General features: G+C 37.0%; 1 protein-coding gene across 1 annotated transcript; it reads right to left on the bottom strand.

Annotated features, from left to right (window-relative positions):
* Positions 1-1,746: 1,746 nt before the first annotated feature.
* LOC107559469 (transcription factor GATA-5-like) lies at positions 1,747-8,971 on the bottom strand. Its single transcript, XM_016243302.1, has 7 exons — positions 8,756-8,971; positions 7,510-8,170; positions 5,359-5,528; positions 3,961-4,089; positions 3,434-3,518; positions 2,940-3,067; positions 1,747-2,497 (listed from the first exon to the last, which is right to left on the bottom strand). The coding sequence occupies exons 2-7, from the start codon at positions 8,027-8,029 to the stop codon at positions 2,378-2,380; spliced, it is 1,152 nt and encodes a 383-aa protein (XP_016098788.1). The 5' UTR covers positions 8,030-8,170; positions 8,756-8,971; the 3' UTR covers positions 1,747-2,377.
* Positions 8,972-10,789: the final 1,818 nt, after the last annotated feature.

Below are 10,789 nucleotides of genomic sequence, written 5' to 3'. Positions count from 1 at the left end.
TTATCATTAAATATAGACTACAGAAAAAGGCATGGAATCTCCTGATGATTATCAGAAATATTTGAAAATTGTATTTAATTGTACCAGTTACAAACACAATTGCTTGTCACTTGTTTTAAGTCAGTTCTTGGTCAGAAATGCACTTCAATGTTGTCCTGAGGGTCTTGTTGGCCTGGTTAGCGCTCATTGCCTATCACCTCAGATAAAGATTGTTTAAGGAGAAATGGATGAGTTTCAATGTTTCAAATCGATGCTCAGTATAAAGTATGCTTCCAAACTCACCACCAAACACTGCACTCAGTAGTGCCTCATTTCAGAAGTGATAATTATTCATATTAGTGAGTTGTGGGATGATGATCATGGAATGAGCACATAAAAACACCAAATGAAATATGCTTATGAAGCACTACTCCTGAGGTTAAGGTTATGAACCTGATGCAACAGTTTCTTGACCCTGCACATCATCACCTGGGCAACAAAAAGTAAGACACCAAGAGATAACGCGAGCTAATTTAGCAAATAGCAATAAAGGTGGATGGCGGTGCCTCTCTGTCGCCATGGGGCTGTAAAGCGGGTGGGCTACATGCTGACGCGCCCGCCAAGAGCCAACATGTTCTAGCCCAACCCAAAATCGTAGCACCATAAAGCCAAGCTGGAACGCAACCTTTGATCGCCAACACTCTGCGGAGAGAGGTACGCTCAGACACCGAGAGTCATTAACGCAAACACTCAGCAACACCTATGAGGATACAGGTTACACAAAAGAACTATATAAAGTCATAAACATCAAAGCGTTTCATACAATTCATATATGGCCTGCTCCTTGGCATTATAAAGTCAGGACATTTTAAATATTAACACTTTTAACTACTACTTTTCAAAACAGAACAAGTTAAATTGGTTGTTTGGTCTTTTTTTTTTTTTTGGGAATGAAGCTTAAAAAATATTCAAATATTTTGAGGGATAATCAAGTAAAATAAAGTGTCCTTATGAGAAAATCTAAGCATTTGACAAGGTGGCAGTTTCATATGAATTCATACAATGTGATTTGTACAAAAACATACGATTTTTAGAATAGAGTAAGCAAGATCCACCCCCAAACCTAAACTGTCAGTGGGGCGTAAGCAAATACAAAAACGTACAAAAATGTATGAATGAGATCGTATATATTCATATGATTTAGCCAACAATTGGGCAAAATGTAAAACAGTTACAAACTGCCATTAGAGTGTGTTGGTATATCAGTTTAAAGTTCACAGAGCTGTTTTTGGACACTGAAAAAACGAATATAAATCCATGGAAATCCCCCCACGGTCCATCATTATAATAAAAACAGGATGATACTGATGTCAAAATATGCTATGATCTTATAAAATACACTTTTGCCTGTTGAACCGTCATCAACCTTCAAAGATAAGATTCTTCCAGAAAGATTTACATGTCTTTCTTTCATCTTGTTATGTTTACTACACAGTTTAGAATTTTTTTCAAATAACACAGTTTAGATTTTTTTTTTGCAAATAAATTACTGTTTATGACCCATAAACATTTTTTTTGAACTGTATTTAAAAAACAACAACATTTTCATAGTTTCATAGACAAAATTTAGGCAGAATTACAATATTTCTACAAACAAGTGCAGACACAAAGCAGATGTTCGGCAATTTTATATGCAATAAACCATTGCTATATTTCCAATATATATCAACAAAATACAGCAAATAAATTTAGGTTAACATATTCTGACAAAACAAAACACAAAATTTCTAACAATTAATATAAATGTGTCCCTTTTCAAAATTTGCTGAAAAGAGAGGGTCATTGCACTTCGGATCATCGGAGGAATACAATTTAGCATTAAAAGTGTCTGGAATCAGCAAAGACGACAAAGAAACTTTTAAAAGCCTCATCCAGGGAAAGTATGTGATCTAAAGTCACAGTGACCATAAAGACGCATTCCCTGAAGGATAAAGGGAATTATGGGAGAGACTTGTGTGCTTCCACTATTCTTATCTCAACATAAATAATGTATCTTAAAAGTTAATCATTAACATCTAAGTCATGAAACATGCTCAGAAGCCATAAAAAGCTTTTTTTTGTCCTCCTGATCATTGCTTAAGGAACTTGAGAACTGTTGCTGAGTCGCTGCTTGTCGCCCGCCGTATTTTGGCGGAATTGCGTGAATTGGCCGTGACGTCACCGACAGATATGCCACGTTAAAACAATGAGGCAAAGTAGCACAAATTACAGTCAGTCTCTTGCATTCCTAAGATCCGTCTGTCTACATTTGTGTAAAGGTTCTATTAGGTAGATCTTGTTAAAAGTCTTTTCTCCCAGAATGCACTGGAGAGGTTTAGAGAAGGTAGTAGGTCTCAGATCACGCTTGGGACAGCGCACACCAGGAATTCTGTGGGGCGATTGACGTCGGGGTGTACGTGTAGTCTTCATATTTGATGTCCACATGTGCTGAACTGGCACTGTCCAACTGTGTCGATGCCTTATAAAGAACAAAGAGAGACATTGTTAGCTGCCAAATCGAGCTTTGCCATAGAAGGGTTATTTTTAAAGGGATAGTTCACCCAAAAATGAAGGTGAGTAAATGATGACAGAATTTTCATGTTGAAGAATGAATTTAAAAGTCAATAATGTTGTTTTGGACTCAAGACAACAATGCCACAGAAGATTCATGTCAGTCTACAGTTCATGTAGTTCAGTAAAGTGAGAAGAACATTTTCATCATCTAAAGAATCTTTTGTCCAATGTAAAACTTCCATGTAAAGGTTCTTCATGGAACCATTGATGACAAAAAAAAGACACTTTAGACACTTTATTTTTTTTTAGAGTGAACTTGAACTTGAACCCATATTTAATCATTGCCTTTCATTGACGGTGACATATACAAAGAAAAAAAAATACAGTTCAATCAATCACATGAGTACCTGTGTGACTGAGACAACAGTTTGGCCTGCATATGGTGAAGCTGCGATACTGGGTTCCCTCTTTATTGTAGAGGCGTTCTCTGACACAGGCAATGAAGTGGGAGACATAGCGCCAGACACTGTTGACCCTGAAGACAAATAGAACAAGATGTGACTGACAGCCACAATAAAGGAACAGCAAACTGGATATACTGGTTATTGCAAATGACAATTAATGGCGTCAAACATCCGTTGGTGTTTATGCTGGTGCCGCACACGCACCACATGTCGATTGAATGCAGAGAAAAGTGCTGTTACTGCTCTCGCTCTCTCTCTCTCTCTCTCTTTCACTCCCTTTTCCCTCCCTTTACTCTCTCGCTCACCCCATATTTCTCTCCACACATTCTCTGACTCACTCACTCCCACACTTCCATCCAAATCACTCATGTCTGCTTTAGTCTAAAAATTAAACTTTCCAAAAACATCTCTTTTAAAATGCTTTTCTCAACTCTTACCTGAGGATGCTTTGCTTTTGGGCATCTTTGGTTTGCGTTTCCTCGTCTGAATGCTTTCTTTTTTCATTGCTAATGGCCTTGGTACCTAAAATAAGAGTAAAGTAAAAACAATGTATAATTTAATTCTGACTGATTATTCATTATGCAATCAAGAGTTAAAAATGAGTTGGTGGTTCAGTTATAATGGCGGTTGAACCGGGTGAGAATATGGGTCTTGTTGTTTAAAAAACGCAGTTGTAACTACATTGTTTTTTTGTTTTTGTTTTTTTTGTGCGAGTCAGTTTGTCAGCAGTGATAATCATTAGTTTATAGAACAAAGCTTATTTAAGCGACTCCCCTTCCTTTCTTCGCTCTCATTGTCTTCCGATAAAACACATCTATGACCTCTGTATCATCATGTGGACTACAGGTCTGCACACACACACGCTGACGTGCACATACACACAGTGTGCACCTCCTAAATTGATTTCTGGTTAGAAACACCAGTTGTGTGTGACACAATAATGCAGACTGAATCATGCACTCACCCCGTGGAGCTTCATGTACAGTCCGCAGGCGTTGCAGACGGGCTCTCCCTCTGCGTTTCTCCTCCACAGCGTGGTCGTACTGGTATGACAGTTAGTGCAACACAGACCTGCTCGTCGTGACGTGCTTTGCTGTGGAGACAAACATACAGAAAGTTAGGGAGGTGATGAACTTTCTGGACTTTAACAGAATTTTATAGAGCTGAAGAGAGGAATTGAAGAAATAAAGATACCCCTTCAAAAAAGGGAAGATAAAATGTGAATATATTTTTCATGAATGAAAAATATCCTGAATCATGAACGTGGCAATCAAAAAATTATATATATATATGTTTTGGTAAAATCATTTTGCAGTGGCTAAGATGTGTAATTGTATTATACAGCATTTATTTTAAATGTAAGCAACTATGGTCATAAATAAGGAAATAGAGAAAAAGCGCTATACAAATAAACTTGAATTGAATTCAATTGAAAATGGATGGGAACTCTGTGACCAGGCCTATATATTCATTCCAAGCATAATTTTATGAAATCAAAGGAGGATTTTAAAGGTACACGTCATTCATATTCTTCTAGAGGAAGAATGAAGCTTCTCAGCTGAAATTCAGCATAAAGTTTGGAGTTGTTTTGAGTTTTGCGCTGCTTTGGCTAAAAACAGACCGACCCAAGGACAAGGTCATGAATGCAAAAGTGAAAACAGAGAGGTAGAGACGAGAGAGAGAATTGTGTGAGAGAGATATAAATAAAGAGAATGAGAGAGAAAGAGAGCGAGAGAGAGAGAAAGAGAGAGAGAGAGAAACTCCTGGGAAACAGGACAGCAGTGAAGGCTTTGCTCAATTTCTCTCTTTCAATGGCCTTCCTCAGTACTGACCCTGAGATCAACCCACTACCCTCTTAACATGAATATATATAACAAAAATAATTTCATTTTATGAGATTATATTGTAAAAGTATCGGCTTAGAATTTCCAGAAAACCTATAAAAAGGTTTAGATCTTGTCTGGGAACATCAGGATATCTTATATTTTTCTCTCTAATCTTGAAGTTTGTATTTGCCTAATAAAAATAATTTAATTTTAAGTATTTGCCAATGCAGAATAGGCCTACTTCACAATAAAAATGATTTGTCTGAGAATAAAAAAAAAAAGAAGTGCTTTATGTGTTAACATCTAAATCAACTGCTTTAATTAATCTGAGAAATAAAATGTAATATGATTGAATCAGTAATAATTTAATTGAATCAATGTTTATATTAGGTCAAACCAAAGAAAGTCATTTTAGGGGAGTCAGCAGGTCAGGTAGAAATAACTGCACGTGCTCACTTTTTGCAATGTTGGTTTGGAGAAGGTCTTGTGAAACCTAAAAAACAAGAAATGACAATTATTAACAAATGGGCATTTACCAGGCGTTTCTGTGGTTTTATTAGGGGTCGATTGATGCCGTTCATTTTGTGGTAGAGGCCGCACGCATTGCACAGGTAATGTCCGGTCCCGTCTCTCCTCCACAGCGGCGTTGAGAAGGAGCCGCAGTTCACACACTCCCGCCCTTCACCCGGCAGCTCTTCCAGCATGTCTGAAAGAAGATGCAGTTCGTTTTTTATTGATTTCCAAAGGGTTTCTTCTAGGTTCAAAGTGATTTATGAAATACAACGCGAGACGAAATAATAGTTAAATTTCAAATGAAGGGAACATCAGTGTAATGAGATGTTTTCAAGGTGTATTTTAATTTTTGTTATTTCTTCCTGTTTTATTTCTCTAAAAAGCCACATATGGATAAACTTAAATGAAAAAAATAAGAAGAAATACTCGAATGTCTCGTTGTCTCGCAAAACCAAAAAGTAAAATACTGTTCAGAAATCAGTTAGACGTCTAAACTCATTTTTGTATTTGTAAATACGGGCCGTTTCTAAATTGGAAGCGATGACTATTTAAGTTCTTCAAGTTCACAAAACATTCCTTACGTGTTGCGCAATCTCGACCTAAATTCGGACATTTTAAAATGTTGAAATATAGCTACAGGCCACCTTTCAAAAAACAACAGGGGTCACTGTAATATTGTATGGATTTGTATATGATTTGTATGGAGGGAGAATTCTAACAACATTACGCTTAACCTGGGCACACAACATCTCAAATCTAAATACAAATCTAAATATAAAAAGAAGAATGTTCAAATAGTTATAATTTCCATATCCAATATGGTCATATTTGCTAAAAAAAAAAAAAGAACAAAATGAAATAACTAAAATTTAACTGATGTGTTAAAAAAAGGTCTATAATGTAAGTTGTTGTTCATTGTTAAAGCGCTGTAAAAACTCAACTCAACACTTTGGATTGATCAAATAGACCTTTGGGTGAGGCCTGGTGTTTTCTGAGCGGTATGGAATGTGACAAAACTCTAGACGGAATGAAGAATGGATTAATAAGAGCATATCCAGGGTCACTGGAGTGTCTATTAGGGCGGCTGACGAGGCACGAGGGCCTCAGGCGAGCGGAATGTCAATGGGGCTCTTATCAGTGTTAAAGATCCAGGGGTCACCGATCAATCAAGATATTGACACGTGACTCTCTCCGACAATTTATTTCAAATAAGAAGTGCGTATTAATACTCTTTGTATTATAATTATGTCTTGTGATGTTATAGTTTCAAAGTAGTCTAAAATGTCGTTGAGTTTTTCCTGACGGACTGCTGGAATCTAAAATGCAGCTCTACACAAGTTTATTAAACAGTTTTGTAACAAAACATCAAAATACGCAACTGCTCGATATCAAACGCCCGAGCCTTATGTAAGCCCGAATAACTCGCCCTCGGTTGTAGAAAGAAATGTGACGCTTTATGGACTATTAAAGAAAATGTGTCCACCTAAAGCACTGAGCTTCAAAGGGAACGGCCGCTAAATGTGTATCTGACCGTAATGGTCTGTTTAGAAAAGTTGGATCAAGGTGACAGTAGCTTGGATAGTTCTCACAATTATGAGGTGTGCACAGGACCCTTTCATCAATCCACAAGTGGGCAGACAATAGCAGGGAATTAAATTAACATCTAAATTAAATTGATTGCATTGCCCATTAAAGGATGTTTATTAGTGGAATAAGATCAAGTTTTGTTTTGATAAGGTTTTGTAATGTGCCTGTGTACCCTAGCCAAAACTAGCTGGTATTCTAGTGCCTTTTAACAACGATAGTCTAACATAAACAGCCAGACAGCAATAAATAACCTTCAACACCGTTGCTATAAATTGTGAGATCACAGCATCAAACGAAACCCCCTCCATTCCAACCATTTTTGCCTGCTGACTTGAAAGATGGATTTTAAACTGTTGCCAACTAACGACCCAAATGTAATAACTAACTTTAACATACGGGATTTGTGCAAAATGATCTTAAACCCTAGTTACAGAATCTTCAGCAAAATTATTTTAAAAGTGGTGCAGACAAAACTTGAGTAAACGTTTTGCTATTTTTGTGTACATATATTTACATGTCCAATCAGAGAGAGAGAGAGAGAGAGAGAGAGAGAAAGAGAGAGATAATATTGTGGAAAATAATTTTACCTAAACTGGACCTCCTTCCCGGTAGAGTTCCCTGACGTCCCTGAAGACCCATCATGCCGCCATCGAAGGGCCCTGGCGTCCATGATGTTGCCATCTCCGGGCTCATGTAGGCCGCGTACGGGCTGGAGTACGAGCCACCGACGGAACGCATCAGGGCACTTCCATATTGATCTGCCCGGCCGCTGTTACTCAACACCAGCGGATTCTGGTACGCGGCGTCCCTGCCGGTGCTGCTGCTTACCGGCGGGCTGTGCGAATAAGAGAAACCGGGCGGAGGATGAGGGCTGCCCGGGTTGAAAGAGGAATTCTCCGTGCCAGTCTGTGGCCAGGCGTGGTGACTGCCGAGCCCGTGAGCTTGATGTGTGGACTCACACGTCTGTAGGTAGGGCAGGGTCTGGAGCATGGCAGGTACACGGGTGGTGGGCACATATACAGGTGAGCTGGCGGACGGATGGATGTAGTTCCCGGAATCGTGTGCGTAGGGGGACGGATTGGAAGATAAAGCCAGACTCGAATACATAATGTATCCAATGACTAAGCTATCCTTTCAAGTTTTGAAAATCTTAAAATGAGCCCAGATTGTAGTAAAAGCCTCGATAACGTCCAAAATCTCCAATGCAAGGGTTTCGTGAGCAGCAGCCTCAGAAAAAGGAATTCTCTCCTAATGACAAACCGAAAAATAGCAAATTAAATTATTTTCTCAGTAACAGATTAGGATTATACAAAAAAAAAGAGAATAAAAGAATCAAATCATAATAGGCCTCATAATAGTTTTGAATTGATAATCATTGAATGAATTTGTGTTTCAATTGTGTGAATCCAATATTTGCAACAATGCTTTGAAATCAGGAATGTAATAAGTCGAAGTTTTATAAACAATCAAAAACGGAAGAAAAAACACATCGGCTGCTATATAGTCAAGATGGACAAGCCGTTAGAATTTTTCTGGATTTTTCGGTTATCTGTATCTGTTTCGATTTGTAATTAATAGACTAAAATGACATTAATTAGCCAACTGTCCATATCTTTACATAGGGATATTAATTAATTATCAGCAGCAGTCTCAGATATCCTGGGAAAACTCTATGCTATATTAAATCATCTGTGGGGATCGAATCAATCCGCACTGCAATCTCTCTAACATCTATATTTTATCATTGAAAACGAAGATTACATATAAACGTTGATAGCTGAAAGGAAACGGTTTATATATTTTCATCCAAGAGCTCTCGCTGAATTATCTCACCAGATAAGGACGGTCAGTGATAAAGCCAGGAAACCTCTTTTCCAAGTGACTTGATTGAATATCGCCGTGGAAGTTCCCACTCTCGTCTTTCTTCTTGATTTTAGCCCAGAACTCAAACTCCAACGAGTCTGCGACACACGAAAAACTTGTAGCTGTCCTCTCCGCGTTTGGACGTGTCACTCTGCCTGGTCTGTATCTGGAGATATAGCTGCTGCTGCAGATCATGCCTAATATAACTGTTCTCTGATTTGCTCTCTACTTTACTGCGAGTTATTTGAAAGAGCAGAACCACGTGACGCGCTCCAAAGGTAGGACCCATGGAGGAGGAGAAGAACGAGGGATAAACTAGATGGTGTGTTGCGGAGGAGGGGTGTGCTCCTACCTGTAAGATCTATATTTGCTGAGTCCACTCAGCCCTATTTTAAACGATTGTGTTTTTAGTTGATGAAAGTTAACTTTTAAGAGGCGTTAAAAGCAGTTAGAAAATAGCTTTGACAGAGGCACCAAAGCAAATATGATCCGTGCATACGCCATAGAGAAATCACATATTGTTCTATAGTGCTACAAAACATTATTTTACTTTTATACTTATAAATAATTTACTTTATTTTAAATAATTGAATTGAGTTTAAATACGTTTAAATACGCACTGGAAGAACTTTTTTTCTTGCGCTACTCTCTGCACATTATGTTTTACAGCAATGGCTTGGGATTTTGTTCGTACTTTCTTGTAAAATAAAAATGTTGCCGTAAAATAACCTCGCTGTCTGTGCGAGAACGTAAAGCTCGATTTTATGACCCGATAAATCTGGATGTGTTCTCTATAAAAGCTGTAGAGAGATAAGAGATACGAGCGACTGCTTAGTATGATGATACAACAGTAATCACACTCATTATACTCAGTTGGAAATATTGTTATCTTAGAGGTATTGTCTGAGTTATCACCCCTCCCCTTTTTTCCGAGTTTAGTATTATCGCTGCAGGCCCTCCTTTGATTTGATTGAAAAATGTAAGGCAGCAATCAAACGTAGGTTTTTTAGTTGTAATGTCTTTGATGCAGTCGTTTGTGTACAGCGCGCAGTCTTTCAAGGTAAACGGAATTTGAGTCAAGTTTAGAGCAGGCTGAGATAACTCAAGAATTCCTAGAAGTATTTACTGTCTATATATGGTACTTCTCGACTAATTTCACCTCCACTCGGACCTTACATTGTGTGTCTGCAGAGAAATGTATTTCTCCATCTGTGTGTCTGACTGTAATTTCCATCAATTCCCTGCATATTGTTTTAATAGCTTTAATTTCGACCATATAGCCTATATCAACTACATCACAAATTATATTTCACACAAATTACACAAATCCTATTTATGTATAGGATACTTATTTTTTATATATCCATTATTTATTGACAATTAAATAATAACTGCAAAATTAATCATTTAAATAATGAAAAATTAAAGCTTTATATTGAACAAGATTAGCTATTCTAGAGGCTACCTTCAATTTTACATAGGCTGTCTCCTCTTTTTTCTTGACATTTGTGCTAGGTATAAACACATTTATATGACAAAACAAGTTTCTTTAACTCATATTTATGTCCTGCTTATGCCTATTTTTCTTATTTATTTCCTGTTTTGTTTTTCTATTTCTGTAAGTCATATATATATATATTTATCCACTTCCGATTTATGTATATGTTTTTTATTTTCATATATTCATTATTTATTGAAAAGTAATATATTTTTTAAATACTGAAAAACTAAACCACATTAATCAAGATTATTCTGATTATTATTTCAGGCCTATTCATTTTAGGCAATCTTTATTTTTTTCTTGATATTTGTGTTAGGTATAATCAAATTTTTAAGATGTAAATAAAGTTTTTGTTTTGTTGTTTCTGTAATTCACATTTATTTCCTGTTTATTCATATTTATTTCCACTTCCTATTTATGTATAGTTTACTTATTTTTCATATATTCATTATTTATTGTATATATATATATATATATATATATATGTGTGTGTGTGTGTGTGT

This window comes from Sinocyclocheilus grahami, unplaced genomic scaffold (assembly GCF_001515645.1).
Source record: "Sinocyclocheilus grahami isolate Dianchi unplaced genomic scaffold, SAMN03320097.WGS_v1.1 scaffold687.1, whole genome shotgun sequence".
Taxonomy (NCBI): Eukaryota; Metazoa; Chordata; class Actinopteri; order Cypriniformes; family Cyprinidae; genus Sinocyclocheilus; species Sinocyclocheilus grahami.
This window is presented reverse-complemented; position numbering and strand designations above follow the sequence as displayed.